The following is a 27,533-nucleotide window of genomic DNA, read 5'->3' on the forward strand; positions in this document are numbered from 1 at the left end:
GCGCTCCATAAAGCTCATAGGTAAGAAAGTGAGGACGAATAAAGGGAAATATTTCTTCACCCAGAGGGTCATTGGCTTAGGGAATTCACTTCCAGAAGAGCTCGTGACAGCTGTCAGCCTAGATAGCTTCAAGGCAGGATTAGACAGATTCATGGATGCCAAGAGTATTGGTGGTTACTGAAACGGATATCCTCTATGTTGGTTGAAGCAGGCTGGATTACTTTGGGTACCATTTGTTGGGGGTCAAGGGAAAGGGAGGGTTTTGCCTTTTCTTTCTGCTCAAGATCCCCATGGACAATTGGTGGGCCACTATGTGACACAGAATGCTGGACTCGATGGGCTTTGGCCCGATTCAGCATGGCTCTCCTTATGTTCTTATGTAAAGAATTATAATTTTAAGTCACAATTTTTTTCCTGAACCCACAAACCAAAAGAGCCTAAAGTTGCATCTTAGTTTTTCTAATGACATCAATATGATGTCCACACAATGGTCCTTGCTCCCAAAATGATGTATGTCATGCAAAAATCTCATCTAAAATGTTCCAAGAAGCTCTAGAACATTCACTTTTCTTATTAGACCAGCTTCAGATTGTGACACAAAAACTTTCCAAAACTAAATTCTCCTGAATAACATGTTATTTATGGTGTTCCAAATGTGTTGCACATAATTATGGATATGCATATAAGTCCAAACTCTGCAGAGGTATCTACTACTATCCTAATAGCCAGTCTGTAAGGTCAAATTGCACTGAAGAATTGATGCTTTTGAATTGTGGTACTGGAGAGGATTCTTAAGAGTCCCTTGATCAAATTCTTAAGAGTCCCTTGATCAAATCAGTCAATCCTAAAAGAAATTGATCCCGACTGTTCTTTGAAGCTGAAGCTCAAATTCTTTGGCCACCAATTAAGAAGAGAGGACTCATTGGAAAAGACTCTCTCATGTTGGGAAAGATTGAAGGCAAAAGAAGAAGGGGCTTAGGAGAATGAGATGGTTTTAGATAGTGTCATCAAAGAGATGAACATGAATTTGGATAAATTCTGGGAAATAGGAGACTCTGGTCAAAGCACTAGACACTACTTAGTGACTGAACAACAATAAATAAACATATATCCATCCTGGGATAAACATACTGTATATCCATCCTAAGATAAAATACAGGAAATAGTATAAGGGTAGACTAGATGGATCATGAGATCTTTTTCTGCCGTCAGTCTTCTATGTTTCTATTTTTCTAATAACAAAAGACCAAATTGGATAGGAAATAAATTGCTCCAAATAACCCAGTGAAAGGCTATTTAATCATAACATCCAGGTTTAGAAAACTCAAAACTTTTTTTTTAAACATCAATGTTTCTCCTGCCCAAAACACATAACAAAAAAGACAAAAATCCCTAGAAGTTTGGGACTTGTTTACAATAGGTTCATCTTTGCCATTCCCTTTCCACTTGATCAACAGAACAGAGATAAGAGGTGAATTGCCTTCTTTATGTTTTAAATTATTCACTAAGGCTGCATTACTATTACGTTTTCTCATCATTCCTTTTACATCTCCTCCCACTTATGACTGTATAACTGTAACTTGTTGATTGTATCCTTATATTAATATTGATTCCTGACTGCTTATTTGTACCTATGACAGTCATTAAGTGCTGTACCTCATGGTTCTTGACAAATGTATCTTTTCTTTTATGTACACTGACAGCATATGCACCAAAGACAAATTCCTTGTGTGTCCAATCACACCTGGCTAATAAAGAATTCTATTCTATTCTATTCTATTCTATCCTATCACTGGAGTGTCTCAAGCTTCAAGAACAATATAGCTATAACTCCCTCCTGTATTTTTGCATGCTCATGTTTTATCATGACAGTATTATGAAGCTGAGGTTTGACAGTAGCACACCAAGAAGGAACTAGTATCTTAAACTATTGGTTTCAGCAATTATTTTCTTCGTAGTGGATACTTTTCCAAGTTTTATAGCAAAGAATTTTAAATAGGTTTTTGTAGCACAAACAGCTCCCACAGATGCAATTGCGTACAAGGGAAAGATATTAAAAGAGAAATTAAGAATAAGATCTCCTCGTTTTGAAAGAGAATGCAGAGACCTAATGGCTCAAGATAATTAGAAGCAAGGTAATTATATTTCTTTTCTCTGTTCCCTCACAATTTTGCCAGTGAATTGGAGGAAAGTATTATCTAGATTTATTTGTGTACTTATTATAATTGCAGCAGGAATTGAAAGCATTTTAGAGGATCAGCTCACAATTGGGGAAAAACATTGTATACATATTGTATCAAAACTTCTCTATGCCTGCTAAAATGTCTAATGTAATTAAAGATTTGGAGTGTAGGAGCAATAGCTTATAGCCGTGATGGTGAATCTATGGCACATGTGCCACAGGTGGCATGCGTAGCTATATTTGCTGGCACCCAAGCTGTTGCCCTTGATTAGCTCAATGCGCATGTGCGCATTGGCAAGCTTATTTTTGGCTCACGTGGAGGCTCTCAGAGGCCATTTTCAGCCTCCAGAGGGCCTTCAGGGGTAGGGGTAGATCATTTTTTGCCTCCAAGAAAGCCTCTGGAGCCTGATAGGGCAAAAATGGGCCTACCGGGTCCCCCAGGAGTTGGGAAACACGGGAATGGGGGGGTCATGTGCACATGCATAGGGAAGTGTTAGTGTGTGTGGGTCACATGAACCCCCATGCACAGGGGGCAAGGCATGGGGAGCAGTGAATTATGGGTGTGGGTGCACACAAACGTGTGATAGCATGCAAACATACACTTTCAGCACCCAAGAGCATAGAGCATGTTTGCTACCACAAATTTTTATTTGGGGATAGTTCATAGTATGAAAGTATCTGAATTTCTCTACTAACCAGTTCTATGGCAGACAGATATATTATATATATATTTAAAAAAATGGTTCCCAGAGAACCATTGAGAACTTACTATATCTGTCCGCTGTTATCCAGTAATGCTCTAGTTTTCTGCAGCCACAAAATCCATAAGGAAATTTCAGTATCTTAAAAACTGCATTGTAAAGTGGCCTCATAATAGTCATTCCATGTCAAGTGGATCAATTTTAAACATCCCCACCTTACCATCTCAGATTTTGATGAAATGTGGCACATAGTTTCTTTATGATATAAAACTATGCTGTGAAAATTTTAGTCCAAAAGACTAAAAACTGGGAGTTCTAGGAAACCTCAAGTAAAGGGTTGCAAAATGCTGAGTCTGCAAAAAATGACATTTTGGGCCAACTTCCAGAAGCTGTAAATGCGGCAGTTTCAGTAGTATGTTGGAGATATTTGGAGAACCTGCACATCTTGGAAGGCTTTATAAACTGGCAAAACCCCATGCACCTAGTCCTCTTATGTTTTACATGGTTCAGGGTCAAACTTTGCAAAAAAAAACCCCTCAAAAATGAATTTACAGCAATTTTCAGGCTGCTGTAGTTTCAAAACTACTTGGCCTTTCAGGCTGATTTTTGGCAGGTGTACTAAGTATACAGTTGCAATGAGGACTTTCAATTTGCAGCAATTTTCTTCAAGTTGTTGAAAAAATATAAGAGTTCAAAGTTGGTATTTAATGGGTTTTTGCCAAATTTTGGCTATCTCTGATCCTATGGAACAGCTTCAATCCTCTTCAGTTTAGCACCATTAGAAAGAGCAGACTCTCCTCTTTAAGAATATATTGTTTTAATTTTGGTGTCTCTTCATATAAGGATTGTAAAAATGTCCTCAACTTTTTACGGGCAGCCTGTGATTTCTGCACTGCACCTTTAATACAAGTGTAGTAAAAGTGAGGTCTCCTAGAACTCCCAATTTTTAGTCTTTTGAACTAAAATTTTGCACAACATAGTTTTATATCATAAAGAAACTATGTGCCAAATTTCATCAAAATCTGAAATGGTAAGATGGGGACCATTGGTTCACTTCACATGGAATGACCCAGTAGTAGCTTTAAATGATTAATTAATTTTTAAAATAATTTTGTCGTTATGAAAAAGAAAGATGGCAGTCTGGGACAGCCTTAACAGTGTTTTAATCTTTTTGTTTATCAAAGATCAGGACAACTCGACCTACCTTTTCAAGTAGGCATTGTGACCCAAACAGCACGTTGCATACATTGTTTAAAATGACATCATCCAACACCCACCCACCCTTTTAATCAATTCTCTGAGACTGCTTAGACAAGTCCCTGCAGTTTGCTTGTTAAAATTATTCTTTGCCTCGTTCCGAGAGAAAGTGAGTAGCCCACAATCACCCAGTTGGCCAAACTAGGACTCATGGTTTCTTAACTTACAGAGCCCGGGTTAAATCTCAAATGAAACTTAGATCCCAACCAAATACCTTACCTCTTTTCAAAACACTCCTGTTATAAAATACTAGACTTGTTCCTTATTACCTAAAGTAGAAAGCTGCTAATTTAAGCATATGTCTGCAGGAATTACCTTCAAAACTGTGTTAAAGCTGATTAAATGTAAAAAAAGTATGACAGTGGCAGATCTGGAAGTAAATAATATTTATTTCCAGATTTACATATTATGCTAAATCTGGCCACATCACAAGCCAGTGAGTTCCCAAGCTGTACATGACACAGAATAAACCCAGACTGCTTGTCTCCCATGGCACTTGCTGCAATTTGCAGTCTATAGGGAGGTGAGTGGGAATCCTCCTCTTTTATGGAAAAGCAAAAGGAGGGAGACAAACATATTTCCCCCCCTGATGTATGTTGTGGTTGGCTCTGGCCCAGCTCCTGCCCCAAGGAATGTGGAGGTGGAGGTGGGGGAAACATCCACAGGCCACAGGTCTATTTTGCTTCCAATAGAATCTCCTGACGAAGGCTCCTCTGACGAAGGAAGCGTGAGTAGCAGGGAAGAGGGGAGTTTGGCAGACAGCCCAGGAAGAGATCAATCATCCTTATCATCCCTGGATTCTGAACAAGAACTTATGACAGTTCCACGCATGCGTAGAGTGATGCATAGGAGAGAACAATTGAAGGATTATTACAGGAGATAAGTGAGGCCACCTGTGGTTGGTGGGGCTGCTGTAATTAGTGCTACAGATAAAAGAGCAACGTGCTGGTTTAGCCTCGTGGCACTTTATCTGATTCATAGTTTCGTCAAGATCGTGGTTTTTGCTGTTTCCCTGTTTGAGTTTGTGTGTGGACTTTCTGGACTTTAGAATTGGACTCAATTTCCCAGTTATTGGGTGAGAAATTGGATTGCATTTAACCTGTGCCTTGTGTGTATCAGAAAATCCCTTTGACATTTAAAAAGGGAGCTGTTTCTGTTTTTCTGTTGATAAAGACTTTTGGTTTTCCTTCTATCGTGTGGTGTGTGTCTTTCTGGACTAATTACCCTGTAATTACGGGCGGTTAGGACACACCGGCAGAACAATATACATTGGCTGAAAAAAATCTGGTTATTGGTGGATTTATTTCCTTCTTTTAAAATGACATCATTGTATAGTAGGTGGCAGCTAAAAACGCTGGGAGTTTCCCTAGAGGTAGACATCTGTTTTTCCTTGTTATAGTAGCACTATATTATTATTTGGTTTCCTTGTTGCTTAATGTAACTTATGAAACAAGCCTAGCAAGTCATAGCACATGGCTTGGTGTTGTATGTTCAAAACTGCTGTCAAATTTCATTCTCCTGTACTCCAGTTCTTTTGTTTATTTATTTTTAACATACAAACCAATAAACTTTTTTAACAGTACTGTGTCATATATATCATATGGTTATTTACATTTATTTCCATACATCTTTATTTCTCTGCTCTAACCAATTATACCACCTATTCCACATCTCATAAAATCCTGTTTCCTCTTTGCCTTTCATTTTCAAAGTGAGCCTGTACATCTCTGCACATTTGGGTATTTTATGTATAAACCTTTCATCACTTGGATTATTTTCAAGTTTCCAGTACTGAGCATATTACAATTCTTGCTGCTGTTATTATTTGTAAAATGATGTACTGGATTTGTGTCTTTATCTTATTGTTAATGACTGCTAATAAAAATAGTTCAGGTTTAAATGCTATTTGTTCTCCTGTAGATGTAGCCATCTCCTTATCCATTCCCAATACTTCTTTGCCTTATCCTGTACTCCACTTCTATATGCCCTTTTAAACAACAATGTTCCCCTTCCCTTGTAATTTCTTATCACAGAATTGATATAATTCACATTCTGGGTAGCAGGAGAATTGTTTCCTTTCCACCCTGCTAATTTTATAAGCAAATTCTTGACATCGTATAAGAGACAATTCTTCCCCTTAGTTTCAGATTTCATTTGGCTTTCGCAGTTTGCAAAGTCAATAAGCAGGGTTTAATCAAAAGTAGTAAAGCACAGATTATAATTTTAACTTTACAAGAGAAGGAAAGCTACCAGGGGCATGGATGAAACAAGAGGAAACTTGCTCTTATTTTAGCTACGCTTTTGTGTAGGTACCCATTTCCAAGGAGGAAATCTGCTAACTTTGAGGGCAGACATGACTTCATATCCTAAAAGCACAAGCTGTCCCATTAAGATTTTTCTAAAACAAACAGCAGTTGAAAAGCGTTGGAAAAGGAAGGGTAGCCACTCCCTACCTAAGATTTTACTCAGAGCAAATCTGGCACCATGAAATAATAAGGGGGCAGAGAATTGTGAGCATTCTTTCCAAATAAACCCAACAGAGGAGGTAAGAGATGCTAAGAAGGCTAGGAAGAAGATGACTTCTACTCAAGAATTCCCAAATGTTTTGGTTTGATTGTTGCTTAATGCAATATACATTTTTCAACAAAATGGATACCCACACAACTTTATCAAAAAGTGCCTGACCATTCAACCCCCCAAAATACAGCCAACACAAGGTGTGAAAAATATAATGTTGCCATGTATAAAAAACATTTCAAAAACAAGCCCCAGACTATTAGATCCACATGGCATCACCTTAGCACACAAACCAACTAAAGACTTCACTATACTGTAGTTTCAACTATGAAACAGTGACTATACTAGACCAAGCTAAGTTAACAATAGAGTGGAAAATTTGGAGAGTAAGACAACAGTTATAAATAGATGATTGGAGAAAAATTTGGGTAATTGTGAGGAAGAAAGCAGAGGATCAAATTCTGCAACAGCATATTAATACAAGATTGAAGATTGATAATACAGAAAGCGTTGTCCTGAACAAAATTTTGTAAAAAAGAAAAGAATATTTTCTGATTATCATCCTATGAGTTTGGGTTACAAAAAGAAAAGTAGTTATTTTACAGTAAATTCAATGAAATATTACAGAAATAAGCAAGGCAATGTTTCAATAATGGTTTGGGGTACAAGAAAGCTTATATGAGAGGTTATTTTATACAGCAATTCAGTTCAAAAGAAGAGTCATGAGAAATTTGAAGAGAAGTTAAGTATTTCTCAAATTAAACTTTCACAGCATTGCACATTAAGAGTAACAGTAAGAGAAATGGAAATAACAATGAATTATGTAAAGCAAACAAAAAACAAAAAAGAATTTGCAAGTAAACCAGGAAAATGGTTGCTGTATAAAACGAGAAAGGAAAATAAAATTATACTGACACTCAAGAAGGAGGTACGGCACTAACAGATAATATAGCTATGCAAAAATGTTTTATCACTATTATCAGGACATGATGTTTCATCACTATAAAGGACATGATATTTCTTTTAAAGAAAATAGACGAATATTTACAAAAACAAAATCTAGCAAGGATTACAGAGAAACTGGCAAATTATGAATGGACCTATAACAATAAAGGAAGTTTATAAAGCTATTAAAAAGATTAAGCCAAGAAAAATGGCTGGACCAGATTGATTATCATGTTTTTAATGTAAATGGCTTGAAGATAAACTTTTATAAACTCTACAAAAAATGAATTTTATTTTAGAGGAACTTTGAAAGAGGCTAACATAGCAAGACTGATATGATTTGTCTTTAATAAGAAATTACAGATCAATGCCATTACTGAATAATGATAATGTTTTCCACAACAATTGTAGTTGATAGATTCAAAATAATTTTTCAGGAATTTATTCATGAAGGTCACTGATTTTTAGACTCATTGCTAACTGTGGTTTTTAGTTCAAAGACCAAGTACCATGTTAGAACTATATTGGACATTCTAGAATATTTGACATAATAAAAAATAAATTGTGTTCCTTTTTTTCTGATGCACAGAGAACTTTTGGCAATGCAAACTAGACTTTCATAATTAAAATTTCAGGCAATATTAATTTTGGAAGCAAATTTATAAAATGAGTGAAGTTGATTTATACTCCATAGAAAGCACAAATTATTGTTATTGGCAATCTAAAAAAACCAAAGGAACAAGACTGGACTGCCCACTATCTCCTGTCTTCTGTATTTTGGTTCCTAAGATTTTGAATAGAGATATACGACAGGAACAGAGGTTTGTAGGAATAAATATTAAATAAAGAAATGACTTGAAATTTGATATTAGTTTTGGAAAATCCCTTAAAGGGAATTGAAATATTAATAAGCAATTAAAAAGAATAATGAGAAATTAAAAAGAATTAGGGTCATTAGCAAGTTTCAAGATTAACAAACAAAAAAACATTCAATAAAAAGGAGCAACACTGTCACGCTGAATATTGACAGCCTTTCAGAGACATTTAGTAATGAAAGAGTTAACTAAAGTGTGCCTTATTAAATCCTCCTATTATGATGCAATATCCTGCCAGCTCAATTCCTTCTTCTTCATTCCTCACCCTCCTCTCTCCTATCCTCCATCATGTAAAGACATATTTGTTATGTTGCCCCTCGAGACATGTTTTATTTCTGTTTTTACAATAAATATATCTTGTTTGAAAAAATGACTAAGGCTTTTATCCATCCACTCAGTGGGGTTAAGGTTCTAACGGACTTTAATCATTTACAAACCGCGACAGAGCATTGATAAATAAAACAGGTTTTAATGTGGAGAAGAAAGTAAAATAATTGGGCATTACTATGATGTATCATCTACCTGATACATCAACAAAGTAAAGACCATCGCTACTAAGGGACCCCAGACCACATAAATACGGGTCCTGATTTTCCACTCCAATTTATGAATAACATTGTTTCTGTTTCTTAAGTTGTCTCCTCCAAGTAGGGTTAACATATTTGGATTGCAAACGTGTGGAGTTTTCTGTCTCCCTTTTCTGTCATTTTATGTATGCTCAGATTTGTGATGCCCGAATACAGCAGCCTTTATTCCCATATCTATTTCAGGGAGCAAATGAGAAGTATGAGTGGAGGGTGAGGTCTGAGTCCTAACTGGTTTGGTACTTGTACTGCCATAATAAAGAGTTGATTTGAAGTCACAATCCATTGCTGCTACTAAAAACAGCTTGAAAGTGGAGTCATATGCAAAATGGGGGAGCCATTTCCCCACTGTGTGCTACGATTCACAAACTGGAATGGCGATATATGAAAATCTAAATGTCTAATTTGTCATTACAGTTCTATCAGTGGTTGCCCCTGGATCAGAGACTCAGAAACGATACCAGAAAGGTACTATCACAATGTTTCCTGTCGTGGACTAGCAATATTAACATTGGATTAAGAATGAGTACTACCTCCTCTGATTAGTGTCAGATCTTCGGAGTTTTGGGAATAAAAGTTTCAAATCTTACTCTGTGAAATTTAGTTTAACTGTTAAATCATAAGCTCCTCTGACATGATTAATAGCTTATTAGATTTGGTTGGGGTGGATGGCTAATTTATTTATAGCCATCTTTCAGAAGCTAAGCTTGCAAAATAATGTATAAACACTGAGACTCTTTAAGTGGACCAGAGAATCCTAAAGCACTGATTATAGATAGCCAGTTCCGTGTAAGTTTGTTAGTTCCCAAGCGCTTGTCATTTGGTTGTAATCTCTGAGATTTTAAATCGCACTCGGTTGACAGGTGGATAGATTATGCAGAGATGGAACGGTGGGAGCTCATATTGCCTGACATCCTTGGTGGAATTTAATTGAAGTCAATAAGGGATTTTATTCCACCTGGTATGGCCCAACTCCTACCCTGCAATGCATGCTTGAGCTATGAGCACAGCTGCCAGCTTGTTGCCAAGGGGACGGAGCCAGTGGATGGAAAAGATGAGCAGGTTTTCAGAATAAGCCCAGGAAAGAGATCCAGCAGCAAAAGCCTACTTTGTGGGCAGCGATGGGGCTTAACCCAGCAGGCATGTGCCAAGTCAATGGAAAGTACAGGACTATAATTGTAAATTATTGTAAAGTTAAAAATAGGGCCGATCTAGCAGGACCTGTCCAAAAATACACAACAGCCTGAAAGGAGGAAGAAAATTCCAGACACTTTCTAGCAGTTGTAACCAAGTCTTCATATTGCTACTCAGAGAGCAGCAAAACTGACCTGAGCAGGAGGAGAAACTACAGGAAGTTTCTGACTTATAATATTTCATTTAGTGATGGTTTAAAGTTACAACGGCACTGAAAAAAAGTGACTTATGACCATTTTTTCACACTTATGACCATTACAGCATCCCCATGGACACACAATCAAAATTTGGATGCCTGACAACTGACTCATATTTATGATGGTTGCAGTGTCCCAGGGTCATGTGATCACCTTTTGCGACCTTCTGACAAGCAAAGGCAATGGGGAAGCCAGATTTACTTAACAACTGTGTTATTCACTTAATAACTGCAGTGATTCGCTTAACAACAGTGACAAAAAAGTCATAAAATGGGGCAAAATTCACAGAACAAATGTTTCACTTAGCAACAGAAATTTTGGGCTCTATTGTTGTAAGTTGAGGACTATGTGTAGTGACTTTTTAAAGTTCACATTCCTTTTTTAAAAAAAATATTTTTTATTAAATTGATTTTAAAAACAACATAATAACATAATAATAACCAATGTAAAAAAACCCCAAAGAAACATATATACATTTACATATTTGCAAAATATAAAAAAAGGAAGAATACAAACAAAAATGAAACCACAACAACAAAACAATAAACAACATCAACAATAACAACAATAAACAAATAATGAAGAATATATCATTAATGTCCTCATGCGAGGAGGGAAAATACAATCCCTTCTAGTATCAAATTATTTTCTGGTGAAAAACAATTGGTATTCACTATTATTTCATTTGGTTATCAATATCTTATTTGTTATTATTGTTTTCTCACATTCCTAGTATCTCATTTCACTGTGTTTTGTTTTGTCCTTCATCCACAGATGTTGCTCTAGATTTTTATTAGCTGATCAAGAAAAATGGGTAAATCTGCTTACATTAAAAACAAGGGAAGGACATCAATAGCCCCCAATGCCAGCATTCCTCAATTACTGCATGTCTGAGAGTTAAAGTTCAGGAACTTTGGATTGGCCAGAGTTTTCCTGTTCTTGTACTAAACAAAGTAGAGTTTCACAGTAACGTGAAATTTTCTGCAAGATTTTGCAAATGTAAAATTACATTCATGCCAAATATCAGCATAACATTTACAAATATTTGTAAAATTAAATTCAGTCTAACCCGAACCATATTTTATATGAAATAGGTGTTTTTGTTTGTTTGTTTGTTTGTTTGTTTATTTATTTATTTATTTATTTATTTATTTATTTATTTATTTATTTATTTATTTATTTATTTATTTATTTATTTATTTATTTATTTATTTATTTATTTATTTATTTATTTATTTATTTATTTATTTATTTATTTATTTATTTATTTATTTATTTATTTATTTATTTATTTATTTATTTATTTATTTATTTATTTATTTATTTATTTATTTATTTATTTATTTATTTATTTATTTATTGACAGTCCAGAGGTCTCAGTGTAGGAGGGGTTATAGTGAAATAAAATGATTGTACAAAAATTATCCAATGAGTTCTGTAGAAATGTCCCTGGGGGAGATTCAAATGTGAGTCTACTTGTTCAATAATTTAATCATTACACTCAATCTGATGTATACTAGCTGGGTATGGAAAGCATTTGGAGACAGCAGGAGAATGTTTTCAAAGAGCCCAGAAAAAGATACAGCTGCTTCAATGATTTGGAGAAAGATGTTTCTCCAAACATTACAATGTGAAAAAATTATTTCAAAGGATTTGCACAGCTCTATTTACTAAAATAGCTACTCGCTATGAGAAAGTTCAGGTGGAAGCAGTGGTGGGCAGTACCGGTAGCAACATTTTGATATCTTTTTTTCTTTTTTCTCTTCTGGGATCTGGGTATGTTTTTCTTATCACAGTAAATGAGGTTGAATGTGTATAATTTTAGAAGAGCTGTGCGCGCATGTGTGTACATACACTTTATATAGTAGATCAGGGGTGGGCTACCGCCCAGATGGGGGGGAATGCAGTGGGGTAGCGAAAATGGAGCTCCACCCCAGAACACCCAATTTTCACTGAAAGATGTTGAAACAAAATGCATATGCCACACTCATAGCATGGAAGTAAAAATTTTGGTAGCCCATCACTGGGTGGAAGATACATTTTCTCCAGATACTTCCATGAGTCTTCAGTTGGCTAATAAAACCAGGGACCTGACAAATCTGTCCATTCAGACACATGTTTTTGTGAGATGACTGACCATTTAAATATGATGGTTGTGCTTCCTTGTACTGGGCTTGTTGACCAGAATGTTGGTAGTTTAATACCCAAGCACCACATGATGAGATAAGCTCTTGTTCTTTCCCCAGCTCCTGCCAATGTAGCAGCTCAAAAGCATGCAAATACAGGTAGATAAAATAGAAACCACAATAAGTACCAATTGGTGGGAAGATAACAGCATCCTGTGCACCTCAGTATGTAGACATGATGGCCACTTCTGAAGTTTCTATAGATAATGAAATTACCATATTTTTCAGAGTATAAAATGCACCTTTTTCCTCCCTAAAAGAGGCTGATAATTTGGGTGCATTTTATACTCTGAATGTAGCATTTTCTTTCAGCCCTAACTAGCTGTTAATGATCTTCCCAGCTTTTATCGTACAGGCTCTTTCATTGTTTCTCTCTGTGAAGAATGTTTTCCAAGCCCTAAGTCTTTGCAGGGTTTTTTTCATTGCTCTAACTTGCTCCAAGTAAGTTTCTTTCCAGCCCCAACCAGGTGCTAACAATTTATTTTTATTTATTTTTTATTTATTTATTTATTTATTCTTTGTCCAATATACAATACATATGAGAGAGAATATACATTAGGAATATATATATAAAGATAGGAAGTAAAAAGAAGGGAAGTGGATAGGAAGAGAATATATATAGAGGAGAGAATATATAAGATAAAAGAGGTAAGAAAAGAGAATTGGACAGGGGACGATAGGCACCACAGTGCACACTGACTTGCAAGCTTTTTCATTGTTACTCTCTGCGAAGAATGTTTTCCAAGTCCTATGTCTGCAGGTTTTTTTCCCCATTGATCCAACATGCTCCAAATGTTTCTTTCCAGCCCTAACCAGGTGCTAACAATGTTCCCAGCTCTTACCGGATTACCAGCTCTTTCACTATTACTCTCTGCTAAGAATATTTTCCAAACCCTGTCTTTGTAGGGTTTTTTTTCCATTGCTCTACTTGCTCCGAATGTTTCTTTCCAGGTACTAATGATGTTTCCAGCTCTTACCGGCTTGCAAGCTCTTTCATTGTTACTCTCTCCAAATAAAGTTTTTTTTAAGCCCTAACCAGGGGATAAAATAATATGCTGGCTAAGGGTGTTAGCCAGATGAATACCTGGTAGGCAGATTCTTTTCCCAATTTTCCTCCCAAAAAACTAAAGTGTGTCTTATACTCCAGTGCATTTTATACTCTGAAAAATATGGCAGAACGCATAATTTCATTATACACTACACCTTGTCTTATGGAGGACTTTTCATGCAAAAGTGGGGAGAAATGCAATTAATTTCTCTTTTGAGGAGTTTGCTTCAGGAAAGTCATATCATACCAAAGAGGGTCCATTTAAAACCAACCTACTGCATCCTTCGTATAAATACAAAGACTGTGATTCTCAAAAACATGTATCTGATCAAAAAAGATGCCCAAAGAAGGAAACATAGCATTATCTTGGACTGATTTCATTGGAGATGCTTGGCTCTGCGAAGCCAGTGAATAGCTGTAACAATGCCAATGTAAATAACTAGGAAAAAAGATGTTTAACATAACTCAGCAGATTTACCTCTCTCTGTCACATGAATTGCCTGTTATTCTTTCTTTCACCAAACTTTTGAATAGTAGCCTTGCAGAAATGCAACCACAAATAACTCTTACATCAGGCTGTTGTCAGTTGAAACGGGCCAAAGAACATGAAAGTGCACTGGTGTTAACAGCGGTAAAATAGTAATCTTGCTATGTGTCCCACTCAGATGATGAATGAGGTTCTTAGGCTCCAGAGAAGAAGCAAGAGTAGCTTTGGTGAATTGCATAGGTAGCCTCAAAACATAGAATGCAGCCAAACTTGCCCAATCTTTGAGAGATTATGGATTGTGGCAGCCATCATGGGTAGGCATTTTAAATAGACAATTTTATAAAGTCTTGCTTCGATATATGTTATATGATAATACAACTGATAGTCAAGGGCAAATTTCTAAAATGGTTGTTAATGGAGAAAAATGTCAAGAACTGAATTTGATTTCTAATTATGCTTGCTTCCAAATTTTCAATGTTGATGAAATATTTAATACAATTTTCCTCCACAGCATCATTAAAAAGCAATCTGGCCAGATGGATCACCATGACAAAAAATGAGACAATGTAGGGAAGATTTATCTTGAAGCTAGTCATACTAAAGTCATTTTTAAAGAAGACACTCACTATCTCAGTGGATCTAATGGAGGGGTCCCCAAACTTGGCAAATTTAAGACTTGTGGACTTCAACTTGTGGCATTGAGCTCCACATGTCTTAAAGTTGCCAAAATCGAAGACCTCTGATCGAATGCCTATCAAGTTATTGATTATTTTTTACAAAAGTAGTCTGCCACTCTATTATTAAGAATTATATCTTTCGTTTAACCTTTGCTGCTAATGCATTTTTCTTTTAGTTAATATCTTAAAGAAACTACAAACCTTAAATTATTATTATATTAAAAAGTTCTATAACAAATTTAAAAAATTATATAATAAAAATTTTGTTTATTTTTAAAAAGTCTTCTTAGAAAGCTGACTACTTCAGCTTCAACCACAACAATACATGAGCACACAAGAGATATGAACTTAAGGTAAAGCGCTCCAAACTCAATTGCAGAAAATACGACTTCAGCAACATAGTGGTCAATGCCTAGAATACACTACTGGACTCTGGTTTCTTCTCCAAATCCCCAAAACTTTAACCTTAGACTATCTACTGTTGACCTCACCCCATTCCTAAGAGGTTTGTAAGTGACGTGCATAAGTGCACCCTCATACCTATTGTCACTGTCCTAATGTTCCCATGTATTAAAAATCATCTCATGTGTATATGTTTATATTTTTACTGTAATCTTATATATGTTTGACTAAATAAATAAATGAATAAATTTTAATAGTTATATACTATCTGGAAGAAGTGTAGTTACACTGTGATCCCCAAAGGATTCAGCTGTAGTCCACAATAATAAAGCTGCCTTTTCCTGACCTTGGATGAGTTACCTCACTTAAGAACGAAACATTTATCAAGCTAATATCTTTATTTTTGTCAAAAGTGTCAAGATATTGAAATGATTTGCTGCCCGAAGACTTCTTTCTACAATCTTGTAGCCTAGAGAATGAGCTTTTGTGCTCTGACATACCTATGAGGAAATCAGGTGTTGCTTTTGATTTCGATCAGCCCTTAATATTACATCTGAACATCAATTGCATCTGTAATACCAGCTTTAAGCCATTGCAAAGTAAAAAACTTGCTTCAGAAGGATGGTGGGATAGAAACAACCAGCGGTGGGCTACGAGCCGGAACGCTAAATTGCGCTCGCCGGGGTGGCTCATAAGTTCTTGCGGGACCAGCGTGATTTTGCTACTGCACCTGTGAAGGTAGCAAAATTGCGCCTGTGTTTCAGCGAGGTTTTACCTGTGGCTCCGTGTGCAATTTTGCTACCTTCACAGGTGCAGCAGCAAAATTGTGCTGGTCCTGCAAGAACTTACAAGCCGCAGCGGTGAGTGCAATTTAGCAATCTGGCTCATAGCCCACCGCTGGAAACAACTGTAGCTACATAGTAAAACCAAGGCAATGTCTATCACTCTTCTTTCCTTATTCTCAGATTTTTCCAGTAAACTGGCCTTGAAACAAGGGGCCAAATAAGGCGCTTATTTTATAGTACCCTTAAAGCAGGATCCTGCTAATAGAATAGTCATTACTATTATAGTATATGTCACAGTTCCTATCAAAATATGCCTAGAAAAAATATTAATAGAAAATTTTAAAATGGTGGAATCTTGAATTTAAAGTTCCTTATTTTGGAATTTCTTTGGGGGCTGCACTTAGGAATATCTATAGTTAGTGTCTCTCTCTCTCTCTGTGTGAAGTTTACTAAAGAAGGAATACGTCCAAAGATATTTATGATATATAGTATTTGGTAAATAAGGTGATATACAGGGCTTGTGCAGCACAACTCCTTTACAGATAACCAAATAAAGATACCTTCTAGAAACATCATTTTGCTAGTAAAATAGGTCTCCAGGTGTACTGGGCTACAATTTGCATCAATCCTTGCCAAAATGCCACATTGATGACCACAGAGCAGGACCAGGCTGAAATGCATCTGTTTTTAATCTGGAGATCAAACAATAGACATCTAGGGAAGGAGGGAGGGAGTTTTATTCAAAATAGTCTTGCCAGCAATGTAGCTCTTTGTTTAATGAGGCAGACACAAAAAAGGTAAGTAAGCAAACAAACAAGGAAAGCACGGGAAAATACAGGACAAAAAAGGGCAAACTTCTGAGTGCTGAATGCTAGCAACTATTAATATATTCTAACTAGCAATTGGGACTTTATATATTTCTCCCTGCCAGAAGGTTAACAGTAAGATTTAGAAAGAAACAGAAGGTTAAAGTGATGCATATTAACAGTGCAAGCCTATACACTATATGGATATTTAATTCCCACTGAATTCAATGAAGCTTGATCTCTAGCATATCTGTATGGGACTGTAATTTCAGGTTCAGATAATTCAAGGTGTTACATGGGGGGAGATTTAGTCGAGACTTAATTAGACATGGAATTCAAGAACTATGTAACCCCCCCTCCCAATTAAACAAAGTGTATCTTACATTACCATATCGATTAAAAACTATTTGGACTTCAAGATATTCTAAAATAATTCAGTTCAATATCTGCTAGAAATCAAACTAAGTTGAGAAACTGGTGCTAAGGGCATATGTTAGAGAGGTGCCAATTATTGGGTATTTTGGTTTCTGTAATGCGTCACATCTGATGATCTTTATCCCTGAAAGGCTGGGCTATGAGCCAGGACTTCACTCCGTAAAAAACACTTAAGCTCTCTCAACAGTATTTAGACATAGGCAAGAGAAAGAAAAGCTTTGTCATAGATGCTTTAGCGTATTTTAGCGCCTTTCTTATATCAGTCTATCTAGGGCTCACTGGGCAATTCCGCCTGTTAAAAAAGCTGGTACATTTTCTTCAGTTCAAGATTGGATTAAATATTTAAACAATCTTTAAACAAGATTATACAGCTTTGCAATATTTTGCATCATGTGAATGATACTTAAATGTCTAGATTCTAGTACTCATTAACAGCCTTGATATTATCATTGTTCATTATTTCAAGACACATCATTTTGAAATCCTAGTTTCACTTTATTCTGCACTGGTCAGAGGTACTCTTCAGCACAGTGTACAGTTCTGGACACCACATTTAGATACATTCATAGAAAGAGTAACGAGAATAATCCAGATTATTAAAGACTGGAAACTAAGTCCTATTTCCTGGTAAGGGCTTTAAAAAAGCCTTATTCAGCGAGAGTAACAATGAAAGAGCCTACAAGCTGGTAAGAGCTGGGAACATTGCTAGCACCTCATTAGGGCTGGAAAGAAACTTATTTGGAGAAAGTAGAGCAATGAAAAAAAGTCTGCAAAGACTTAGACCTGGAAAAACATTCTTTAGAGAATAACAATGAAAGAGCCTGCAAGGTAAGAAGATTGTTAGCACCTAGTTAGGGCTGAAAAAAAGCTTCAAATTAAAAAAAAAAGCTACATTCAGAGTATAAGACAAACCCAAATTTTCAGCTTCTTTTAGGGAGGAAAAAGGTGTGTCTTATATTCAGAAAAATATGGTAGGTAGACAAAATTAATTATCATTAGGTAGAATTAATGACCATAACACAGTTTTGATTTGGTGCAGGGACTTTATGTAGGGTCATATAAGTAGTTTTGTTTGTTGGTTATTCCAGGAGACATCTCTTATTAAATTTTAGAACATATTAATGCATTTATAAAACATATGAAATGCAAAAACTGTAAACTTCTCAAAAGTGAAAAATAATCAACCCTAGAAGGTAGAATATACATGTGACATCACTTGGATCATCTAATTGGTGATGGTGGTGATAAGGAAAAATATTCTCTCCAAAGATGATATTTTGAGAAAGCTGTAACTTATTTAAAAATAAGGCTGGCGTTCTATGAAAGAAAAAACATATGACTTGATTGTGGATGAAATTATCAGTGAAAAACGTAAGTGGAAAAAAAGAATTAAGAATTTATCTCTCTCCATTATTCTTCTATTAATGATATGTGATAGATTATCTTCATGGTCAATAGCCAAAAATCTATAAAATATACCCCAAGTTATTCAGGAAGAAAAAGCTTTCTTTTCCAGCATGATTATTGCTGTTGCGATGAAAGAAAAAATATATTTACACAGTAATATTTGATATGGAACTTACCCATATAAAAATATTCCGGGGAGGCCTCATCAGTTGCTAAATCTCTTATAACATTTCCAAACCGCAGCCATAGTCCAAATGCGATAACAGCTGTACCTGCAAACTGGAAAAGCAAAGCAAAAGTTAAGTGCTGAAGAAAGATGGGTGGCAAGCACAGACAAATCTGCAAACCATTTGTTGTTTTTCCTGAAGCCTCCTACAGCCATTATTCACGTCTCATCTTCCTAAAGTACACAGATGGTGAATGTCATTCACATGCTAAGATTACCCTTTTGTACTTTCTAGGGTTTATGAACTCTTTTTGGGACAGAGTACTCTTTGAAAGTTTGATAAAACTACAATATATACAATAGATAAAATATATACTGTATATACAGTATATACGGCAAATAAGCCCATTGTGGATAAGCTGTGGTGGCGCAGAATTGCAGGTTTATTCTGCCGACAGCCAGCAGTTCAATTTTCACTGGCTCAGGATTGATTGAAACTTCCATCTTTCTGAGATCGCTAAAATGAGGACTCAGATCATTGACGGAAATATGCTGACTCTGTAAACCATATAGAGAAGGCTGTAAAGCACTATGAAGTGGTATATAAGTCCTAAGTGCTATTGCTACAGCTAAGCCAACCCTCAAAATGTTTATATTATTTTTACAATTGCTTTATCTGCAAGGAATAGATTTTTCATTTTTCATAGTATTTTGGTGTGTTAATTTATCTATAAGTTGGTCTTTTGTATGGGATACCAGCATGTATGGGATATATGGGTATTTAAAAAAATTATGATACAGTAATATTAGTATACAGTACTTGCAGATAAACCCATATTTGAATAAGGTAAACCCAAATTTGGAGATGTATTTTGGAAGCTAAAATTATTTGTAATTATATAATAATAATAATAATAATAATAATAATAATAATAATAATAATAATAATATATTAGATTTGTATGACGCCCCTCTCCGAAGACTATAATATATGGGTTAATTTTTTATTACAAAGGAAACCAATTGCACTGTTAAATATTCTTAAAAATGATATACATGTAATATTACTATACAATAGTAATGTGCCTGCTTCTTTATTACTCCATTAACTGAATAGCTCCATTAACTGAAAGAGCATGGTGGCTCATGAGGTTAGAATGCTGTGCAGAAGAATGACAAGCTTGTGTTGAAGGCCTAGTTGCTGCTGTGAGGTGGGATGAGCTCCTGCCACATGCTCCAATTCCTGCCGGCTCAACGGTGAAAAGGGGTAAGTAGATAAATGGGTACCACTTTGTTGGGCAACTTCACAGATACACAAAAGGAGTCCCCAACTGAGCGTCCTCCAGACAGTGATGATGGCACTGGCAAATCCTTTCACCATGGAAACACTTTGGTGTTTCCAACTTGAAAATAGTAGCAGAAACTGAATAACAAGACCATGAAGGTAGTCCTCAATTTATGTCCATTATTGGGACTGGAATTTTATGAGGTTATTCAGCAAGTGATCACGACAGGGCTATATTTTACAATCATTTTTACTGAAGTTTTTAAGCAAATCCATTTCCCCCACTTGACTTTCCTTGTCAGAAGCTGGCTGGGAAAGACACAAATTGCAATATGCTGCAACTCATATAAATATGAACCAGTTGCTAAACACTCAAATTGAGACTACACGTCTGCAGGATAATACAGTGATTGTAACTTCAGCAACAGATGGTAAATCACTGTTCCTCAGGCCATAACTTCAAACCAAAATTATTATTACATACGGCTAAATTAATTGAATGTTCCTTTTAGCTATATACTCTTTCCTGCAGCAGAAACTAATATAGACTCAATTTGGCATTTTTATCCACCGAGTCCTTCCCAAAGGCAAAGGTTGTTATTCAGTAATATTAAAGAATGTATACAGAATGCAAGCTATTCCAAATAAAGCTTCCTTTTGCAATTGACTGATGGTGATTTTTTCAAGTGATGCTCCAGTTGATTTGAGATTACAGTGTTCCCTTGATTTTCGCGGGTTCTAACTTCGCGAATAGCCTATACCACGGTTTTTCAAAAAATATTAATTAAAAAATACTTTGTGTTTTTTTTCCTATACAGTACCACATTTTTTTCCATCCGATGATGTCATACGTCATTGCCAAACTAATAATTTTTGCAAATAAATAACAAAAAAAAAATATTGTTAACAAATAATTATGTGTATAAATATCAGGATCAATATTCAATGGTGAGTACCAGTAATAATGGTGAGTAAATGGTTATTAAGGGAATGAGAAATGGTAATTTAGTGTTAGAGGAAGGTTTGTGATACTGTCCATAGCCAAAAATGGTGTATTTACTTCCGCATCTCTACTTCGCGGAAATTCGACTTTCGCGGGCGGTCTCGGAACGCATCCCCTGCGGAAATCGAGGGAACACTGTACAGCCAAGGTGCCTATTACTGTTGGTACTATATTTGGTTTCTTTTGCCACAATTCTATTTCTATTTGCAGGCCTTTATATTTCATGATTTTCTCCAGTTTTACCTCCTTCTATTCTGTGCCTCCACCATAGTTTCTAGAAACTAAGGCTATAGGTACAAATTTTGTTGGAACGCATAGTTGAATCTGTTTTTCACATCCTTTTAAAGTACCTAGTGTACTCACACTGGTGGTGAGAGCTAATGCCTCTGCTCTTGAGTCTAAGCTCTATGAAGAGGAGATTGAAATTTTATTACTAAATGATCAATACCCAGATGTTTAATAAAACCTTTATGGATATTCCTTTCTCACTGTCAATATGGCTAGCATTGCCTTTTCATTTTATTTATTTATTTATTTATTGGATTTGTATGCCGCCCCTCTCCAGAGACTCGGGGCGGCTAATAGCGACAATAAAACAGTGTACAATAGTAATTTGGTATTGATGATTAAAAATCTATTAATATAAAAACCAAACATACATACATACATACCATGCATAGAATTGTAAAGGCCTAGGGGGAAAGAGGTGGGTTTTAAGTTGTTTACGAAAGGCAAGGAGGGTGGGGGCAGTTCTAATCTCTGGGGGGAGTTGGTTCCAGAGGGTCTGGGCCGCCACAGAGAAGGCTCTTCCCCTGGGTCCCGCCAGGCAACATTGTTTAGTTGACGGGACCCGGAGAAGATCCACTCTGTGGGACCTAACTGGTTGCTGGGATTCGTGCAGCAGAAGGCAGTCCCTGAGGTAATCTGGTCCGGTGCCATGAAGGGCTTTATAGGTCATAACCAACACTTTGAATTGTGACCGGAAACTGATCGGCAACCAATGCAGACTGCGGAGTGTTGGTGTAACATGAGCATATTTGGGAAAGCCCATGATTGCTCTCGCAGCGGCATTCTGCACGATCTGTAGTTTCTGAACATTTTGCTAGGAAAGGCCAAGCAATCCTTTGATTATAATTTTGATTATAATTATTATATTATGATAATTATCATAAGGACTTCAGACAGAGAATGTGCCTCTTCCAATCGAATGGAAGGGGGGAAGGGGGGAAGGAGAGAGAAAGAAGGCAATCCCATTTTGCCCTCATGGCACAGAGTGACTGAACAAGAAACAATGGCTTGTGCAAAGCCAAACAACACACCACTTTGTGCTGCTGTTGGAATCCCAGCTGCAGCTGAGTGACACCAACCTTACAAATCTGTACTTCTTTACATTGTAGTAGAGTTATGTCTCACCCCTTTGAGAAAGAACAGCATCAGCCTCTGAGGTAGGGACGGGCCTACTTCGATCTTGGAGCATGTCGTTTTATTTTTACTGGATTGGTACAGATAAAGGATCACTAGCTCTGTCCTGAGGCCAGGAACACATGATGTCATCCTCCATAGCTTACCGGGAGACTAACAGATTTTTCCATCTATGCATCAAAAGTAGTGCTTTCTGACTTGTGCCAGCACCAGCAATGCTGTCTGGCTCACCCTCCCCATTTCATTTCATTGTAGGCAAAGGCTACCACTCCAGTTGACTGTCTTGTGCTGTGGTAGGAAACCTCTTGCTTCCAGTTGTTATTCCTCAGGTCATTTAACTGTGATTGTCTGACCCCTCCGGGGTGGATCCCAATTGGTGAGTTTCCTTTTTTTCCTCCTCTCTTCACTTTAAACTTATTATACAAATAGGGGAAAAGTGAACAGCTTGGTACAACTTGTGCAATCTGATTCAAATTGCACAGTGGTGAGTGGGTTCTGAAACCATTTGCTTGTGCGTGCGATACTTCTGTGCATGCGTAGAAGCATTCCGGCTGGCTGGGTGGAGCTTCCTGCAGCTGTTGCTACCGGTTCTGAGAACCGAAGGAATCCACCACTGCTGTACATTAAAAAAAAGTTCATAGGAGAATATCAAAATATTGATTATTCTTTTCTTATAAGATCATTGACGGTAGTGAAAATATAGTACTCCCTTCCTCCCTTTTTAGTTCAAATGATCAGAAGAATGGAAAAACAATAGTTTTTCCCAGATCTACTAGTAGTCATACGAGACAGGGAAGTGGAGTTTCACTAGTCAACTCGGTAATATCTTCAGTAATAGAAGAATTAAATTTGGGTTTGCTTTTTTAGCAATAGCAAAAGCATTTAGACTTATATACCACTTGACAATGCTTTAAAGCCCTCTCTAAGCGGTTTACAGAGAGTAAGCATATTGCCCCCAACAATCTGGGTCCTCATTTTACCAATCTTGGAAGGATGAAAGGCTGAGTCAACCTTGAGCCTACTGAGATTCCATCTGCCAAACTGCGGGCAGCCAGTGATCAGCAGAAGTATTGATTGACTGATTGATTGATTGATTGGATTTATATGCCGCCCCTCTCTGAGGACTCGGGGTGGCTTACAACATATAAGAAAGAACAATACAGTACAATACGCTAAATCCAATTAAGTAAAATTAAACAAACTACTCTAAAATAATTAACTATATTAAAAATCAATCATTCCCATTCAACAGCAACCATACATAACATTCGTCGGCCAGGGGGCTAGGGTATAATCGCCTCAACCCTGGCGGCATAAATGAGTCTTAAAACTCTTGTGGAAGGCAAGGAGGATGGGGGCAGTGCGAATCTCCAGGGGAAGCTGATTCCAGAGGGTCAGGCCCCCCATGGAGAAGGCTCTTGTAGCTTGTTGTTGTGAGCTGCCCCGAGTCTTCGGAGAGGGGCGGCATACAAATCTAATAAATTGAATTGGATTGAATTGCAGTATGGCACTCTAACCAGTACGCCACCGAGGGTCTGTTAGTTTAGTTTATATACACTTGTTTAGTTAATACACAATGGTTTGCCTTGTCAGCATTGGTGGAGGTATTGTTTTCTCCTTGGTATCCTTGATGGGGGCATTGTTCCCTGCTTCATTGTTTGGTGTTAATCCTGGCATTAATTCCTGTTTAGAAACATAGAAACATAGAAACATAGAAGACTGACGGCAGAAAAAGACCTCATGGTCCATCTAGTCTGCCCTTATACTATTTCCTGTATTTTATCTTACAATGGATATATGTTTATCCCAGGCATGTTTAAATTCAGTTACTGTGGATTTATCTACCACGTCTGCTGGAAGTTTGTTCCAAGGATCTACTACTCTTTCAGTAAAATAATATTTTCTCATGTTGCCTTTGATCTTTCCCCCAACTAACTTCAGATTGTGTCCCCTTGTTCTTGTGTTCACTTTCCTGTTAAAAACACTTCCCTCCTGAACCCTATTTAACCCTTTAACATATTTAAATGTTTCGATCATGTCCCCCCTTTTCCTTCTGTCCTCCAGACTATACATATTAAGTTCATTAAGTCTTTCCTGATACGTTTTATACTTAAGACCTTCCACCATTCTTGTAGCCCGTCTTTGGACCCGTTCAATTTTGTCAATATCTTTTTGTAGGTGAGGTCTCCAGAACTGAACACAGTATTCCAAATGTGGTCTCACCAGCACTCTATATAAGGGGATCACAATCTCCCTCTTCCTGCTTGTTATACCTCTAGCTATGCAGCCAAGCATCCTACTTGCCTTTCCTACCGCCCGACCACAATGCTCACCCATTTTGAGACTGTCAGAAATCACTACCCCTAAATCCTTCTCTTCTGAAGTTTTTGCTAACACAGAACTGCCAATGCAATACTCAGATTTAGGATTCCTTTTCCCCAAGTGCATTATTTTACATTTGGAAACATTAAACTGCAGTTTCCATTGCTTTGACCATTTATCTAGTAACACTAAATCATTTACCATATTACAGACCCCTCCAGGAATATCAACCCTATTGCACACTTTAGAGTCATCAGCAAATAGGCAAACCTTCCCTACCAAACCTTCCCCTATGTCACTCACAAACATATTAAAAAGAATAGGACCCAGAACAGACCCTTGTGGCACACCGCTTGTAACCTGTCTCTGCTCAGAATACTCGCCATGTTTACCTGGGTGTTGATAGCTGGTGAGGCAATATTCTGGTTTTTATGTTTTCTTTTTAATACTGTATTTTTAAAAATGTTGTACATACTGTATGTTATTTATGTCTATGTGCCTGTTGGTGGCTAATTTGTCTGAGTTTGAAGCATCCAGGAATTTTTTAGGAGTTTGGGATTTAGCTTGATCTCTCTGTTTTCCAGTTGCAACTATGATTAAATTGGTCCATGAGCTGTGAAATTAAGGAATTTTCATTATGTCTTCTGATTGCTAATTAGTATTCATAGATTTGCTCTGCTAATCTTCTGCATGTTCTGTCCTAAACAGTGGCTGTTACAGTCCTTACACAATATGTTGTAGATGACTCCTGTTTTTCCATCTTGGACTACTGAGCCTTTTGGTTTTCTGAAGGTGTTTGGAGGGTTTAGTTGACTTTTGTATATTATTATACCATGTGGTTGCTTGTTTTGATCTGAGCTATATAAGCAGTGATGGGCTCCTACAGGTACGGTCAGGGACACAGTACCGCTAGCAAAATTTGGAGCTCCGCCCTAGAGCACCCAATTTGCACTGAAAGATGTTGAAACAAAATGCACAAGCCACGGCCACAGTGTGGTAGTAAAAATTCGGGTAGCCCATCACTATATATAAGATAACTTTTTCCTACATTTAAAAACAAACACTGTCATACATGAAAAACATGATTAAAAGCGATGTCTTATGTTATATAATTTATAAACCATTCATAAATGTATTTATGAATAATTATTTATTCCTATTATTCTCCAAACTTATGAGTTCAAAAATACCTGAGGGCAGGACAAGAAGCAATGGGTGGAAGCTCAATTAGAGAGAGATCCAACCTAGAACCAAAGAGAAATTTCTTCACAGCAAGAACGGTTATTCAGTGGAACAGCTTGCTTCCTAGAACTGCTTCATCACTGGATTTTTTTCAAGAATATACTGGAAAATCATTTGTAAAGATTTCTGTCTTGACCCAGGAGTGGAGGATTGGACTAGAACAGTGTTTTTCAACCAGTGTGCCGTGGCACACTAGTGTGCCGCGAGACATGGTCAGGTGTGCCGCGAAGCTCAGAGAGAGAAAGAAAACAAGAGAGAGAGAGAGAAAGATTGAAAGAAAGAGCAAGAGGGAAAGAAAACAAGAGAGAAAGCAAGCAAGAGAGAGAAAGTAAGCAAGAGAGAAAGAGAACAAGAGAGAAAAAAAGCAAGAGAGAGAGCAAGAAAGAAAGAAAGCAAGAGAGAGAAAGAAAGCAAGAGAGAGAGCAAGAAAGAAAGAAAGCAAGAGGGAGAAAGAAAGCAAGAGAGAGAGCAAGAAAGAAAGAAAGCAAGAGAGAGAAAGAAAGCAAGAGAGAAAGAGAACAAGAGAGAAAGAAAGAGAGAGAGCAAGAAAGAAAGAAAGAAAGAGAGAGAGAGAGGGAGGGAAGGTGGGAGAGAGAAAGACATAGAGGGAGGTGGGGAGGGAGAAAGAGAGCAAAAAAGAGGAAAGGAAGAGAGAAAAAAAGAGGAAGGGAGAGAAAGAGGGAGAGAGAAATAGAGCGAAAGGGAGGAACAGAGAGAATTTTTTTGTCCAAACTTTTTTTAGCCCCCCCCCCATGTGCCCCATGGTTTTGTAAATGTAAAAAATGTGCCGCGGCTCAAAAAAGGTTGAAAATCACTGGACTAGAAGATCTCAAAGGCTTATTCCAACTCTATGATTCTACACCTCTTTTGCAAATGAAACTATTCCTGGTTTTTCCTAAGGTTTCATTTATTATTTGGATTTATTCAGGGTTCCCCAAACTTGGCAACCTTAAGACTTGGTGAGTTCAGTTCCCAGAATTCTCCATCAAGCTATGCTATGCTGGAGAATTCTGGGGGTTGAAGTCCACAAGTCTTAAGAGTTGCCAAGTTTGAAGACCTCTGGATTTATAGGTCTTACATTTTTATAGTTTTTGTGTTAAGAGTATTTGATTAGGCATCAGAAATCATTATTGATCCAGATTTACCAATACATTATGATCTTCTCCTTGCCCACTTAAAGTGGAGGAACATCATTTTTCCCAAACATACCAGAGCACTTTAACTGTGTATGATTGATTGATATTCCTTGAGAAACAATGGGTTATATTCTCAAAATAGAAATATGTGTTACTGTCTGTAAAGATGACCCCAAAAGGACCCAATTTTAATGGAACAATACATATTTGAATCCAAAATAGTCTGGTTGGCTTATGCAGCCAGAAGCCTACTTGGAGAGCTAAGCTTTTCT

The 27,533-nt window shown here is 36.9% G+C and overlaps 1 protein-coding gene across 2 annotated transcripts in view; it reads right to left on the reverse strand.

Annotated features, from left to right (window-relative positions):
• TSPAN2 (tetraspanin 2) overlaps positions 1-27,533 on the reverse strand; it is a 61,116-nt gene that overhangs the window by 19,997 nt on the left and 13,586 nt on the right. For both annotated transcript variants that reach the window (XM_070745693.1, XM_070745694.1), the window contains exon 2: positions 18,862-18,964. In XM_070745693.1, the coding sequence (XP_070601794.1) occupies positions 18,862-18,964 (103 nt within the window). The remainder of the gene's footprint in view (positions 1-18,861; positions 18,965-27,533) is intronic.

The sequence above is a fragment of the Erythrolamprus reginae genome, chromosome 3 (genome assembly GCF_031021105.1).
Source record: "Erythrolamprus reginae isolate rEryReg1 chromosome 3, rEryReg1.hap1, whole genome shotgun sequence".
Taxonomy (NCBI): Eukaryota; Metazoa; Chordata; class Lepidosauria; order Squamata; family Dipsadidae; genus Erythrolamprus; species Erythrolamprus reginae.